General features: G+C 42.8%; 1 protein-coding gene across 2 annotated transcripts in view; it reads left to right on the forward strand.

Moving 5' to 3' along the window:
* Positions 1-206: 206 nt before the first annotated feature.
* The window catches only part of LOC129183166 (high affinity choline transporter 1-like), a 34,185-nt gene continuing 18,292 nt past the window's right edge, over positions 207-16,099 (forward strand). The window contains exons 1-4 of one of the 2 annotated variants that reach the window (XM_054780095.1): positions 207-493; positions 11,900-12,101; positions 12,180-12,293; positions 14,477-14,632. In XM_054780095.1, coding sequence (XP_054636070.1) covers positions 11,918-12,101; positions 12,180-12,293; positions 14,477-14,632 — 454 coding nt within the window. In that variant the 5' untranslated portion in view covers positions 207-493; positions 11,900-11,917. The remainder of the gene's footprint in view (positions 494-11,899; positions 12,102-12,179; positions 12,294-14,476; positions 14,633-16,099) is intronic. The other variant, XM_054780096.1, reaches the window with a different exon arrangement.

Genomic DNA, 16,099 nt, shown 5'->3' on the forward strand with positions numbered 1-16,099 from the left:
CCATATAGATGGCAGCTCCACGTGGGCTGGGCCTCCCACTGCACTGAAAGCCCACCTAATAGGCTGCCAGACAGGAGCCTTGGAATGACCACCAATCGGGTGGTTGTGGTCGCGTTTCCCCCTTCCACTTTGACCGTTTGGCCACACCCACTTGGTGAGCTTTAAAAGAAAGGCTTGGATGCCGCTTCTAGAGAGTTCCATCCTCCCTCATTGAATGACTCCTAATGAGTCAACCTCAACTCTTAAACTCCTTTTTTTGATACGCCACTAAAGCCATCTTTGAAGCCATTGATTTTCTTTTTTTTTGAAGAAAACCAATCATAACCAACCCTTTTGTTTCTTTGAGTTGCCAATTCTCTTTGGACAGCGTGTGCCATAAGAGTGTAGCACGTTTTTTTTTTCACCTTTCCTGGACTGACTTAATCATCTGGTGTGTATCTCTCCCGTCTGCACACCATCACTCAGTGAGAAGTTGTGTTTTTCCACGTTGTAGGTATGTATGATACTGGGGTTGCCGTATTGACCCCTCATTGTTTCAGGTTTCCAATGAGCTGCTGATCTATTCCATCGCTGCATTGAGTACATATGGCCACTGTATGCATGCATGTGTGCTTTACATGTCTTTTCAAGTTGGGACAGGACACATACCAGTGCTCCAAATAGCCTTGAGTGATTGTGTTGGGGCTACATTGGCTCTGGTGGGTCTCCCTCTGGTGTACACTCGCTGTTTTTGTTTTGTCCATTCTCGACGTTAGTCATTCATTTTACACACAGGGCCCGACCCATGACTTGATCTTTTTCACCAATTTTGAAAAGATATTCCTGGTAGCTATAAATGTCTGTAGGCGACGTTTCTCCCTCAATGTCATAAATCCCTGAGGCCTGTTTGTCTTGGTTCCGGTCCAGCTGTCTAATTCCTTGATGAAAGGTTTCTTGGAAAGGCCGGGCTGTATTCCAAAGAACCTGCCCTAAAAACAATTAAGGGTTGATATCAGCGTGTGACATTTGCATTCGGTGTAAATACTCTGCATTCTCTCTGAAAGATGACATGTTTGTGTTTCGGGCGCACACGGGTCACATTTCACTGCAGTTTTAACAGTTCTTATATGCATGTGCTTGTACAGAATCCGTGCAAGTCAATATTTGCATACAGTCGGCTTCTACACGCTAATAGCGGCGGCGAATAACCTATCAACAAACACGGGATTGCAGGGGCGGGGATGGAGAAGCGGTGGGCAGCGGAAAAGTACTGAGAGGCAGGGAAATGGAGACCTGTGTGGCTATAGGGAGGAAAGTATTCATGGAGAGTATTAGCTGGGCTTTGCCAAGTCACACTTCGGCACCTGTATCAAAGAACATGGCTTATTTTGACAGAGAGGGTCCTCATGTCCGAGGCTGATCTGGTTACATTGGCGATAAATAAATCCTGTGCCAGCTATCTGTCAGCCAAGGGCTACCAAAGGTTACATTGATGCCACAGCTTCAAATGTCAGTAGGTGAAGCCATTGACTGTCAACAGGAAATATGTCCGACCGCCGCCACTGCGTGCGATGCAAGGCCCGAAATGTGTAGAGAACAACAAAACCTGTAGCTGCACCACACCCTTTTTTTTTTTTTATTGAGGACTCTGATCCCAGTCCGAGCGGCTTCAGATTGCGAATCCTTTTTCGCACCTGAAAGACAAATGGAAAAACAAACGGCGGAGGTCATAGTCATCCATCTTCATGATTGCATACTTTTCTGAAACGCATCAGCCCCGCCCCCCCGTGCCTTCCTCTGAAGCTTGGTGAGTTATGGAAAGTTACCAAGTGCTGTGTAAGCAAGTCACTGACGTTACCAATGCAAGTCACTGACGTTACCAATGCAAGTCACTGACGTTACCAATGCAAGTCACTGACGTTACCAATGCAAGTCACTGATGTTACGCATGCAAGTCACTGATGTTACCAATGCAAGTCACTGATGTTAAGAGCGACAGAACATGATCCTGTGATCATGTGATTTGTTTGGTTTTTTTTCTTCCAGAAATGTAATTATTTGGTGAAGATGTTCAGCATCACGTGCTAACTCTTCACTTGTAGATTTATTCCGAATGACACGACCGGTTGGTTTGGTTTCCTTGTTTTCAGACCGCGACCTTCAAATTGGTTAGCGAGTCCGCTTGGAAATTAGTTGGCATTTCAAAACATTTTTTTCCCCCCGCTTAGGACGAATCACAATTGAAATACAGTGGAACCGTTCGGTTAGCGAACGCCCCTGGTAAACATGTTTTTGAAAATTTACGCCAAAATTTGCCTCAGTTTGCGTGCATTTTTACGGCTAGCATACAACATGGTGTGTTATTAACTCATTCAATCCCAGCCATTTTGCAAAATTCAACCCCTCCGGTACCGGCCATTCTAAACAATTTTAACAGATTTTTCTATGGCTGTATAAACATGGAACCTACCAAAGGAAAGGTTAGACCAGGGGTGTCCAAACATTTTCCAGCGAGGGCCACATAGTGAAAAATGAAAGGATGCAAGGGCCACTTTGATATTTTGCAACAAGCAACAAATAGAGATATGCTAAGACGCTATATAGAGCTCAAGAAAGATCTGCATTTCACCTTTGTAAGAGAGCTGAAATGCTACTAAAAATGACGTTTTCTCCATAATAATACAAGTTCATTTTTGTAAAATTGCGACTTTTGTTCTTCATTCGATCGTTACTTTTTTCTTAGTATTTTGATTTTATTCCTGTAAAATTACAGCTGTTTTTTTCCATTTCTGCTGTTTTTTTTTAAATTGGCTGACTATTTCATTTCAGCTTTCCTTTTCTAAATTTATTTTACTTTATTCCCAGAATATTTTTTTTTTACTTTAAAAAAATATATTTTTTCTTTATTTCAACATTGTTACTAAAATGATATTTTTCCTCATATTAAAAGTTTATTCTCATAAAATTTCACCTTTTTTCTCATTAGAAAACAATTTTTTTCGCTGAATATTTTGACTTTACTCTGCTGTTTTCCATTTCTGCTGTTGATTTTTTTGGACAAATTTTTCCAACTATTTCAACTTTCTTCTTGTATATTTTCTTGTCCTGGTATTTTCACTTTATTCTCATGTTCTCATGTAAGTTTTCGCCCAACCTAACTTCGTGCTGCTAAAATGACATTTTTCCTCATACTATTACTTTCATCTCGTGAAATGATGGCTTTTTTCCTCGCTAGATTCCAACTCTTCTTTTAATATTTTGACTATTGATTGATTTTCCCACTTTTGCTGTTGCTTTTTTTTTTAAGCTTCCTTATTAAATTTCATTTTTAGAATGTGCTGGGGGCCGCAAATGGCCCCCGGGCCGCACTTTGGACACCCCTGAGTTAGACTCTCGTCTTTCATAAGAAAAAAAAATGTGTTTCTACCTTTTTCCGTCCTTTAGTAATCAGCAGTAGAACATAGGTAAGTTTCAGGGAAATATCAGTTCCCAACTAAAAAGAGAATAACAGCTTTCAAGCATAACTTTCACTTTGATACAAATATTAGTTGCTTTTGTGACATCTTAAATACCTAAACAAATATATCACAACATAAACAACACAAAAAAGTGCATGCGTGCGCGTGTGTGTGCGCGTTTAATACACATTTTCCAATGTGTATTTTTTTTTTCTGTGTAATACGCAATGCAACAGCTACCTTTATGCAAGGGCTTCCTCCTCCTGTCATGTGTGTTTCTCCTTCCTGTCACGATACGCTTCTGCCAACTAATGGCTGTTTTCATGGCGTTAAAATTGCTCTCAAGGCTAATCTATTGGTGAGGCGTTGCATCATCACCTCTATAGCCTCTGGCGCAAAAAAAACCCAAACAAAAACATAAAAGATGTATAAATACATTGCTGGGGTCGGCCATTTGGGTTTATAAAAACGTGTAACTACGTATAACTTTCACTTTGACACACATTTTTTACTTTTGTGTGACAGCTCACAAATCTAAACAACTGTACCACAACATAAACAACACAAGAAACGGTTGTTTTACACCAAAATAACAATGTATTTACAAATAGAACACCATGAACTATTAACACACACCGCTTGTATTTCAATATGTTTTGACTGACAATGGACCGTAGTCTACCACTAAACGGCCATCATTTATTAACTAATTTATTTCTGAAAACCCTGTTTCTAAATGGTGTTTCACACCCTTTTTATCAAAATCCTGCCACTTTCAACTTTCTTTGGCTCGACTGTGGGTTATTTTGCAGCCGTGATCAAGAAGAGAAGCAGCGGTGTAGCTGTGTTCGGACTCATGCAGTGTATTAGAAAGATGAAGACCCCTGCTGTTTGTTGCTTGGCCGAGCCGGTAGTCCTGTCACACGATTGTGTAAATGGCGTCGCTTCTTAGCATAGATGCGGCACCACACCCGAGTGTTTACTGCCACTTCACTTGTGAAAGAGTACATATTTGTGTACGCCTGTTAAACGGTGACGTGACGTGTCTGTCAATGTCACTGCGTTCACATGGGCTGGTCCTGTGGAGGTCAATGGGCAGCCCTTCATTTTAGGACGGCTTAGAAGCAACTGAAGTGTTCTTTACTGTGTACCTCACACGGAGCGCTACACGTGACAGCGTTGCCAGACGCCCTGAGTAGCAGTACCTGTATATTTTGGGGTAGTGAATGTTTATATACAAAGAAAAAAAACAAAAAAACGTGGCGGATCTTGCTCAGAATGAGTGACCCAAATATGCTCCGTTGACCCCTGTGGTGTTTAATTGGCCAACATTCAGTTGAAATGTCGTCCATTGTGAACCGCTGTTTCATTAGCTCTGTGGCTTACAAACACCCCGGATTGCAATGTTGCTTCAGGCTGCTTAGGTGAGTTCTGTAGTTTATGTTTAAGGTTTCTTGTAAAACCAGAAAGGTGAACACAGTTTGGGATGCCAAAGTGCATGCCGAGAAAGAATGCGACAACAGGGTCTGTGGTCTCAGTCAGGGACGTAGCTAGCAGGCAGGGGAGGTCCACCTGTATGTGAATGAACAGAAAAACGCACAAAGAAAGGGGATTTGACCGTAGCAGTCTGTCTGAGAAAATATGAAATAAAATATTATCATCCTTCAGGGTTATTTTATTCTGACGGGACTGTCTCCATCACACCTGGACTGTTCGGGTTGTCTTACGAGACAATACAGTAAAAACCCTCGTTTATCTCCACTAATCTCCTCCAGACCATTTCGGTGAGGTAGGATTGCTTATTTTTAAATGAAAAATGTTCGTAGTTAGAGCATAGAAGCATAGTTTACGACCTTCTGAATGGGTTTTTAGCGTTATTAGAGCCCGCAAGACATGAAATAACACCCCTACAGTCACCTTTACACTCCTATTACCCAATATAGTAGACATAATAAGGGAAAACTAAGCACTCAGAGAGCACAGACCTCCACAATTTAAAAATATTAGTCCTACATTTATTTTATCTACATATTTAGATTCCCCGACCATGAAAACATACCATGCAAGGTTTTGAATGACTTAAAGAATGTTAACAATGCTAACATTAGCTTGCTAACACCTTAGATAGTAGTGCTCAGTGTTTGTGTAAGTGCCTACCTCTGAAAATACGAAAAATGTTGGTATAATTGTTAGCATGCTAACACCTAGCATGATAGCGCTAAGTGTCTGCTTAAGTTCATATTCATGAAAATCACAAAGAATGCTAATATGCTCACGTTAGCCACCACCACCTTCCTGCTTTCAGTCCTGTCAGTGAAGGTAAGTAACATTAAATGTTAATTTACTCCTTTCATTTATCATTTACATGTGATTATATGCATTTGCCATTGTTTCCTGCACGTAACTATAATTGAAAAATGATAAAAACTTCCTTATTTTGAACGGGTGAATTGGATTTACATAATTTGTTATGGGAACATTTGATCGGGTTAGCATCCGTTTCGCTCAGTCGGTACGAATTAGTGACGCTAACCAAGGTTCGGCACCGTACTACGTATCAACCTTATAAATAAGGTTTTTAACATGACTAAAGCCCTCTAGACATGAAATAACACCCCGATAGACACCTTTCCACTCGCTTTATCCAACATAGACAAAATAAGACATAATATAGACTCACACGTTCGTATTCTGCGGTATCCTTGTTCTTGTTCCTTTTTTTTACTTCCTGTTCTGTACAGCACTTCCTGCGGTGGCTATCGTCTCATTGGCGTAACGTTATATTGTAACAATATTGTGTCTCCTGGATGCCATATATTCATATTTTACTTTGTTTAGCCATTTTTATGCTTGACAATGCTTCATTTAGGCAAACCCTCCCCCCATAAAATCTGATGAATGCTCCCTAGGATCCAACATTCACATATACTGAACCCAGTTTGGCTAGGAGCCGTCTGCAGCACATATGTGCTAAAGATTAACTTGGCATCCTTTCAGACATCCTCAGAAGGATGCATGCATTTGGAGTAACCCAACTTATATTGCATCCAGACCTTTAATACAGACCCGACCTACAGATGAAAGAGAATTTAGCATGTAGAGCGCCAGATTAAATGTGACTGAATCGGTTGAGATGTTCAAGGCAATGCATTTGTCACATATTGCGTTTCCAGAAGAGCGTAACGTGAGTATATCCTGCCTCGCCGGGGAATGGCAGACGATGCACAATCACTGGCCAGGTCTCCATCCTGATGGAGGAATCCCGGCCACACTCCGACGTGAAATCTCTTGCGTGCGTACAAGAAATAGTCCGGGCCAGGCCAACTGCAAGCAACTAAATGTACACAGATTGCAAGGTTGCACTAGAGTTGAGTCACGTTGGGCAAATGCCAAATGTAAAAAATAAGTTGGATTAAAAATGAGTCTGACAGAAGGCCAAACATATCACCGACTGAGACAGTGTCACTTTTCATATCCTTCTGAACGCGCTGTTTCACAAGCTGATGAAAAATACCAGCAGCCTCCAGGGGATTCTGCTATACCCCCCTGCCATTATGTACCTCTCCATGTGCATTTTATAGTCCTGGACTCATTCCAGACGTCACTTGTTTCTGCTGTGCTTTATGTCTCAGCCTGTATACCATTAGTTATTCTAGGGTGTACCGTGGTGTGGAAAAGTCCTGATTTCTTTTTTTTTTTGCATGTTTGTCACACTGAAATGTTTCAGATCATCAAACAAATTTAAATATTAGTCAAGGACAACACAACTGAACATAAAATGCAGTTTTGAAATAAAACTTTTTATTATTAAGGGAGAAAAAAGTCCAAAGCTACATGGCCCTGTGTGGAAAAAGTCATTTTCCCCTAAACCTAATAAGTGGTTGGGCCCCCCTTAGCAGCAACAACTGCAATCAAGCGTTCGTGATAACTTGCAATGAGTCTCTTACAGCGCTGGGGAGGAATTTTGGCCCACTCATCTTTGCAGAATTGTTGTCATTCAGCCACATTGGAGGCTTTTCCAGCATGAAGCGCCTTTTTAAGGTCATGCCACAGCATCTCAATAGGATTCAGGTCAGGACTTGGACTAGGCCACTCCAAAGTCTTCATCCATTCAGAGGTGGACTTGCTGGTGTGTTTTGGATCATTGTCCTGCTGCAGAACCCAGGTTGGTTTCAGCTTGAGGTCACCAACAGATGGATGGACATTCTCCTTCAGCACAATTCATGGTTCCATTTATCACAGCAAGTCTTCCAGGTCCTGAAGCAGCAAAACAGCCCCAGACCATCACACTACCACCACCATATTTTACTGTTGGCATGATATTCTTTTTCTGAAATGCGGCACACACCGTATCGTACCGAGTATTTTCCCAAAGGTCTTGGGGATCATCAAGATGTTTTCTGTCAAAATTGAGACGAGCCTTAATGTTGTTTTTGTTCAGCAGTGGTTGTGGTCTTGGAACTCTGCCATGCAGGCCGTTTTTGCCCAGTGTCTTTCTTATGGTGGAGTCATGAACACTGACCTTAACTGAGGCAAGTGAGGCCTGCAGTTCTTTGGATGTTGTTGTGGGGTCTTTTGTGACCTCTTGGATGAGTTGTCGCTGCGCTGTTGGGGTCATTTTGGTTGGTTCACCACTGTTTTCACCATTTGTGGGTAATGGCTCTCACTGTGGTTTGCTGGGGTCCCACAGCTTTAGAAATGGCTTTATAACATTTTCCAGACTGATAGATCAGGGCCATGTAGGTTTGGATTTTTGTTCTCCCTTAATAACGAGTTAAGTTTCATTTAAAAACTGCTTTGTGTGTTCAGTTGTGTTGTCATTAATATTTAAATTTGTTTCATGATCTGAAACATTTAAGTGTGACGAACATGCAAAAAAAAAAAGAGAAATCAGGAAGGGGGCAGACACTTTTCCACACCACTTTATTTTTGTGCCAATACTAGCTTTACTGCAACTTTTTTTAGAATGTAAAAACTTGTCAGTTGTCAAGTTTTTTTCACATTTGTTCTCTGACATCTACTGTATGTATTTGTACAGTGGTGTGGAAAAGCCCAATGAAGGCCTAATGAATTACCTGATTAATGGAAACAACAAAAGGAGTATCCAATCCTACCCCCCCTTTGTTTCACATCAAATTGCTAATGCATTGAATACAATGTTCCCTCGTTTATCGCGGGGGATAGGTTCCCAAAATAGCCCGCAATAAGTGAAATCCGCGAAGTAGCCAACTTTATTCGTTTACAATTATTATACTGTATGTAAACCCCCTATATTATATATGTTATATATAAAACCCCTCACCAAAATTTTTTTACACTTTTCCAGACGGGCATTAACATTTTCTCACATTTCTCTCTTGTTTAAACACTCTCAAAATTCAAAACTTCGTTTGAATTTTAATGATCAACCTAGTAGGTTGGAAGATTAATTTCCAGTATTCCGTAATGGCGCAACTTCTGCCTTCCTTCAGCATGTCCACAAGTCCAACCTTTGGTGTGATTGCTGGCTTCCTCTACCTTTTGGGTGCAGAACGTTTCGTCGACTTGGAGGGTTTTGTACTTGCAACCATGCAGTGTTCAGAGTCAAACGCGGTTAGCTTCTTCTGTTTCTTCTATTGTTTTCAGTATTGGCGGTTAGCAAGCAGCTCACCCGGTTAGCTAGTTTGCCAGCCATGACCACAACAATAGAGATTGATTGACAACATCTACAGCCAATCGGGACGCAGAAGACAATGGGCAGTGCAGACAGAAGAGAGAGAGAATAGAGACACCGCCACCTTGTGCTAACGCACAGAACTACAACACTCAACTTTCCACAATGCAATTCTCCTTTAAGGGCCAGGCTCGGCTGGAACAGCGTACATACGCTGCAAACAAAACAAAATAAAAGCACTAAAATTGCACAAAAAAAATCTGCGAAACAAACCGCAATGGAGCGAGGAAACGTTGTAATACAAGAAATGCTAAAGCAACAATAGAATATTAGCTAGGTTCCCAAAGTGGGGTACGCCAATTGTCGTAGGGGGTACGTGAATAAAAATGAAAAACACCCACAATTACGAGCGAACCTGAACGCCTCATAACACAGAGCAAAAAGTGCATAAAGTGCAGTCGTCATATGGCTCAGCGTAATATTTACCTGCGGTTAACATAGCGCGATTCTTCCTTCTGATACGTTGGAGACAGCAACTGCTTGTGCTGTTTTTCGAAATGGCTCATTTGAGTGCATTGAGTTCTTCACGCAATCCGTTCCATAATTTGATTCCACATACTGACATGCTGACGGCTTTTAGCGTTCTTTCTGAGAGGAATTCTATTGTGTTTTGTGATAGCAGGTTATTTTTTGCTTATCGAAGGGACTAATAAAGTAACGGTTCATGCATCGCTATACCGTTTTCGTGACGTTACAACCTGCGGCGCTACAGAGATGCACTTTTGCCGTTCTGAAGTATTGAACGTTTGGCCTGGTAAGAGCGGTCCTGTACGGCGCACGCACATACGCAACACACGCCAGCCATGTGAGTGAGCTTTTCAGGCATTTGTTGACTTTGGCAACAGTCCCAGCCCGTCATCCATTCCTTCCATGCCTTCACATAAACGCACATACATACTCAGCTCGGCTTGTGTTTTTCAGACCCTTCCCTTGACAAACATTTTCTTTTTTAAAATAATCCATACATATACATGAGCATGCACTCATATGTGCGTGTTGGGGTGGGGGTCGCACACGGTGAGACCCCCTTTTGCCTTCTCAATCTTTTCCCTCGACCGCCCGTCACCTACACCCTTGGCCTTGTTGGGTTTTCTTTTTCATGTCCTGCTTTCAACTTCGCCTCACCACGCACGCCCGTCTGCCAGGTCATGAAGATACCGCCGCTACCCCGTTTCTCCCGCCGTTGCCTCTCGTCTTTCCACCCTCCAAGAAGGCGGATAGTATTTCTCCTCTGCCTCGCTCGTATCAAACTCTTACTTTTACATCATGAATATATTTTTACACGTGGTTTTAGAATTCGCGCAAACTAAAACCCACAACTTCCCCTTTGCCCATTTTTTGACTGGCTATATCTGGTGATGTGCCATTAGCTACTTCAGGGGTGCCCACCGTGTGGCTCGGGGGCGGCTGTGTTTTTCACGGTACATTCTGAAAATATAATTTAAAAAGAAAACTAAAAACAAAATTCCAAATCAGCAGTCATTTTACAAGAATAAAGTGAAACTATTAAGAGAAAAATCTCACGAGAAAAAGTTGTAATTTGACAAGGGTAACGTTACAATGTTATGAGGGAAAATGAAAAGTCGGAATATTATGAAAAACAAACAAAACAACCAATAAAGTTGTCGTTTTTAGTTACCGGAATGAAGTCATAATTACAAGAATAAAATTTACAAGAGGAAAACGGAAAAACAACAGCAAAAATGGAAAAAAAACAGCTGTAATTTTAAGAGAATAAAGTCAAGAGAAAAACAGCGTATTCTAATGTGGGAAAAAAGCGCAAGTTTAGAAGAATAAACTTGTGATATTATGAGGAAAAATCATTTTAGTTGCATAGAGTTTTAATTTGCAGGCCGCGGCAGTTTTTTCATTGGCCTGTGGCACATTCAAAAAATTTAATTTAACAAAAAAAATAAAAAAATACAAGAATAAAATCAAAATATTACAAAAAAGTTGTAATCTCATGAGAAAAAATGTTACATTTATGGGAATAACGTCACAATACTATGAGGAAAAATAACGTCATTTAAGTTGCAAAAAGTTAAAATATTAAAGGATGTTATTTGTATAAGTCATTCTATGATCAAACAACAAACAAAACAATGAATTAAGCTGCCATTTTTTAAAATGAGGTTGCTTAAAATGTTATTAGAATAAAATCCACCCATTATGGGAACAAAGTCATAAGTATGAAAATACAATGTACAAGAAAAGCAAAAAAACAGCTGTAATTTTAAGAGATGGGCCGCACGGTGGCCTCGTGGTTAGCATGTTGGCCACACAGTCAGGAGATTGTGAAGATCTGGATTTGAATCTTCGTTGGGCATCTTTTTCCTCCGTGTACTCCGGGTTCCTCCCACATCCAAAAACATGCATGATAGGTTAACTGGTGACTCTAAATTGTCCATAGGTATGAATGTGAGCGGGAATGGTTGTTTGTCTATATGTGCCCTGCCATTGGCTGGCGACCAGTCCAGGGTGTACCCCGCCTCCCACCCAAAAGTCAGCTGGGATAGGCTCCAGCATACACCCGCGAGCCTAGTGAGGATAAGCAGCATGGAAAATGGATGGATGGGATTTTAAGAGGATAAGATCATTTCACACCACTGTACATGTGTTGCTTTACAAAATAAAAAGTGACAAAGTTGTGTCCTTTCATGTGGAAAAAGTTTGAACACCCCTGATCTTGTTGTTGGCTCCCACAGCGTGTTCCTGTTTTGTGTGTTTTAACGCCTTTTCTGTTCAACAGCGACAACAATCGATAACAATGACGATGAACATACCGGGCCTGGTGGTGATGGCGGCGTTCTACCTGCTCATCCTGGGAACGGGCATCTGGGCATCCATGCGCTCCAGGAAGGAGGAGAAAAAGTGGACGGGGGATGGAATGGAGATCACACTACTGGCCGGACGGAACATCAACTTGCTTGTGGGCGTCTTCACTCTTACAGGTAAAATGTTGGACGCTTTCAGAAGAAATCAAGTCAGAACGGACTTGTATTAAGAAGAAACGTGTCGTGTTTTTGCAGCCACATGGGTAGGAGGAGGCTTCATCCTCGGTATTGCTGAAGCAACGTACAACCCAACATTAGGAGCAGTTTGGGCTCTCATGCCTGTGCCATATGTCCTTACATTCTTCCTCGGTAAGTACGCCTTCAAGCCTGAAGCAATGAACTGAAAACTTTGACGTTCCAGTGATAAATGATGTGACTTGATTGCTAACGACACCAAACGAAAGACCAGCATAGTTGCACGCAAGAATGACAGATTTGCAGATGACTCCAGCAAGCAGCAGGAAATGCCAGGAGGAGGTGTCCTGTAACCTCCACAATACACCCTATGTAAATGTAACTTGAGCTGGAAGGACGGGCTTCTCATGTTAAGTTGGTCAACATTCTTTAAGCTGCCATCGGAGAAATGCAATTCCAGTAGGTCAGGAACCAACTCCAACCGAATACAGTTTTCCCTGTGTGAACTAATGTAAAGAAAGCCAAAAATGTTAAGACAAAGCACGTTTTTATAGTTTTCCAAGAAAAACGTAACATTTCTAAATGCATAAACTGTGGAACCTCGGTTCGCGTCGTTAATTCCTTCCAGAAGCTCTGAACGGCCGTATGACGGGAGTGTCGCCCTGCGATTGGCTGGCGACCAGTCAAGGGTGTACCCTGCATGTCGCCCGAAGTCAGCTGGGATAGGCTCCAGCATGCCCCTGCAACCCTAATGAGGATAAGCGGCATTGAAAATGGACGGCGTGTCAAACTCAATCGCACACGGGGCCAAAACTCAAAGCCTACTTTGCAGGCCGAACTGGACATTAACCCCCAACTTTGACTCTTTGTTATTATCCAACCATCCATTTTCTTCCACGTTATCCGGGTCCGGGTCGCGGGGGCAGCAGTCTCAGTAGGGACTTCAGTCTGGACTTCAGTAGGGAAGTCCAGACTTCCCGGTCTCCGGCCACCTCTTCCAATTCCACCGGGAGGCGTTCCCAGGCCAGCTGTGAGACATAATCCCTCCAGCGTGTCCTAGGTCTGCCCCGGGGCCTTCTCCCGGCTGGGCATGCCCAGAACACTGCACCAGGAAGGCGTCCGGGAAGGCATCCGGACTAGATGCCTGAGCCACCTCAACTGGCTTCTCTCGATGTGAAAAAGCAGTGGTTCTACCCTGAGCCCCTCCCGGATGACCGAGCTCTCATCTCTTAGGGTGAGTCCAGCTACCTTACGGGGGAAACTCATTTCAGCCGCTTGTATCCGCAACGTCGTTATTTTAGTCATGACCCAAAGCTCAATCTTTCTTAGTATTTATCCTGAAATTTTCAACACTGGGACGCACGGTGGCCAAGTGGTTAGCCTGTTGGCCACACAGTCAGGAGATCTGGAAGATCGCTATCGGGCATCTCTGTGTGGAGTTTGCATATTGTCCCTGTGCCTGCGTGGGTTTTCTCCGGCTACTTCGGTTTCCTCCCACATATCCAAAAATATGCACCTTGGGTTAATTGGCGACTGAAGTGGCTGAAATGAGTTTCTTCCGTAGGGTGGCTGGACTCACCCAAAGAGATACTGTTGGGTGAGGAGCTTGGTCACCCGGGAGGCGCTAAGAGTAGAGCCGCTGCTCCTTCACATCAAGAGGAGCCAGTTAGGTGGATCAGGCATCTAGTCCGGATGCCTCCCTGGTGAGGTGTTCCGGGCATGCCCAGCCAGGAGAAGGTCCTGAGGACACACTGGAGGGATTATGTCTCACAGCTGGCCTGGGAATGCCCTGGGGTCCTCCCTGTGGAACTGGAAGAGGTGGCCAGGGCCTGGGAGGACTGCTGCCCCCGCGACCCAGACCCGGATAAGCGGAAGAATATGGAACGGGATGGAACATTCGCGCACACAAAATGCCTTTCAATGTTATTTTTCACGGCAGAAACAACAAGACGAATGTGTGTTTTAGTGTCATGCGCACTTTAAATTGATGTTGGCCGCTGACGCAACATCAGTAACCCTGTAAACGTATTAAAGTGTCCCTCATGTTAAAAATAGGTCCACAAGAAATCAGTTGAGGATGGTAATTTGAGGCAACAGGTGCAAAGTGATGACTTGAACCCGAGAGACCTGCAATCACACTCGCTCAGAAACATTTGAAGTGGCAAAAGTCACAATGGCCGACATCGTACGAGGGTTTGAACAAATGGAAACCTCAAAGGCCCCGATCTCTGTTCTTGGTTAAGTGTTTAGCTGATAGTGTTCTTTGTTCACTTGTACCCCCTCTTTCCTGTCTTCTGTTCCGTCGATGGCTGATCTTTTCTCAAACCTAACATCTTTTTTCTTCATCCTTTTCACAGGTGGCTTTTTCTTTGCAAAGCCCATGAGAGAGAACAACTATGTGACAATGATGGACCCTTTCCAGAAGAAGTATGGCAACGTGCTGGCCAGTGCTCTGATCTTTCCGGCACTGGTCGCTGATGTGCTGTGGGTGGCACGCACACTCGTCAGCCTGGGTGAGTTCCTCCACGCTGTAGAACAGTTTGGGACTAGAATGTGCGAGTGCATCATGCAGACATAAACCTATCCGGGCATGCAATGTTTACAACCCTGAAGTAAAACAGACGTCCATTGATGATTGGTGTCAGAGATAAGACACAGAACCAATACGGAATATCACTTGCATGGCGGATCTGGTGTTTATTTCTGCATGTGTTGCAGACACGGCTCAAGAATGATTTATCTATTTATGCTTGCATGTTAACTTGTTAAGTCCTATGGCGCTGGTAGGGGATGGGGTCCCCCAAAATATCAATCAAGGTCAAGGCCTGTGTTCATGCTCTAGAGGTCTAAAGAGACTTTCAAGACACTTACAATTTCTTAGGCTTAAATTGAAATAAATGAAAATGTTGACACCAAGCATATACTCCTCAAAAGTGTGGGATCACTTGGAAAATTCCTTGTTTAGAAAAGAAAAGTAGCGGTAATTGTTTAGCAGTAAAACTGTTATTTACGGGTGCATCTTAACAAGTCCATCTTGCATTTTCGCACAATCGCGATCTTCTGCGAGGATGGAGGGAAAATGTATTTAGAAGGTCATAAACAGGTTTTCTACGCGCTATCAATGAAAATACTCTATTTATAAATAAGGAATCCTACTTTGCAGAAATTCACACATCACAGTCGGGTCTGGACCCAATTAACAGCGATAAATTGTGGCACACACATGTACTGTGTGTTTATATGTTTGTACGCAAAATGATACATTTTGTGCTCCATTTTGATATCCACTGGGCACAGCTCTGTGGTACCAAGCTGCTTCTACTGTACGTCTAAAGGGGCAAAGTACTTTATCGTTTTAGCCTTTCATCCACACAGAAACGGCGTTCTGGGTGCCCTGAAACAGTATTTTTTGAAAATGGCTTTCAGAGTGGGAAAATCTGAAAACACCGGTTTGTCGTTTCCGTGTAGACAACAAAAACAACGATGTCACCAACCCGTCACCTGACCAGAAGTGAGCTTTGACAACAAGCCAACATAATATCTGAATATTTTGACGGACATGACTCGCCCCAGTTGATGTTCTCCTGATATTTTGTTGTCTTATACTCCAAAATGACACGTAGAAGTAATTCCACTCCATCGTAAGTCTAGACAAGCCTTAGAAAGCAGAAGACGAAGGACTTACTCGTATACGTTCTTTCTTCTTCTATAGTTTGGTGTGTCACATGGTTCCGTCTGCGTGTCTGTTTACAACACCACACGCAGGTGTGCCTGGTGTATTACACCCTTTTCGGTGATCTGTTCCCATCCGGATGCAACTATTTACAAATCCAGCACAGTGTGGATGCAAATTTTTTCAACCCGCCAAAAAAACCCATGAACGTTCTCGTGTGTACAGCGCCTGGAAGCCAAGCAAAGTTCCGACCAGAGTTTTGTGGTTACCGTTGGACACTGCTGGCTAAGTGCAGGTAGTGAAACCA

Source organism: Dunckerocampus dactyliophorus, chromosome 6, assembly GCF_027744805.1.
Source record: "Dunckerocampus dactyliophorus isolate RoL2022-P2 chromosome 6, RoL_Ddac_1.1, whole genome shotgun sequence".
Classification (NCBI taxonomy): domain Eukaryota; kingdom Metazoa; phylum Chordata; class Actinopteri; order Syngnathiformes; family Syngnathidae; genus Dunckerocampus; species Dunckerocampus dactyliophorus.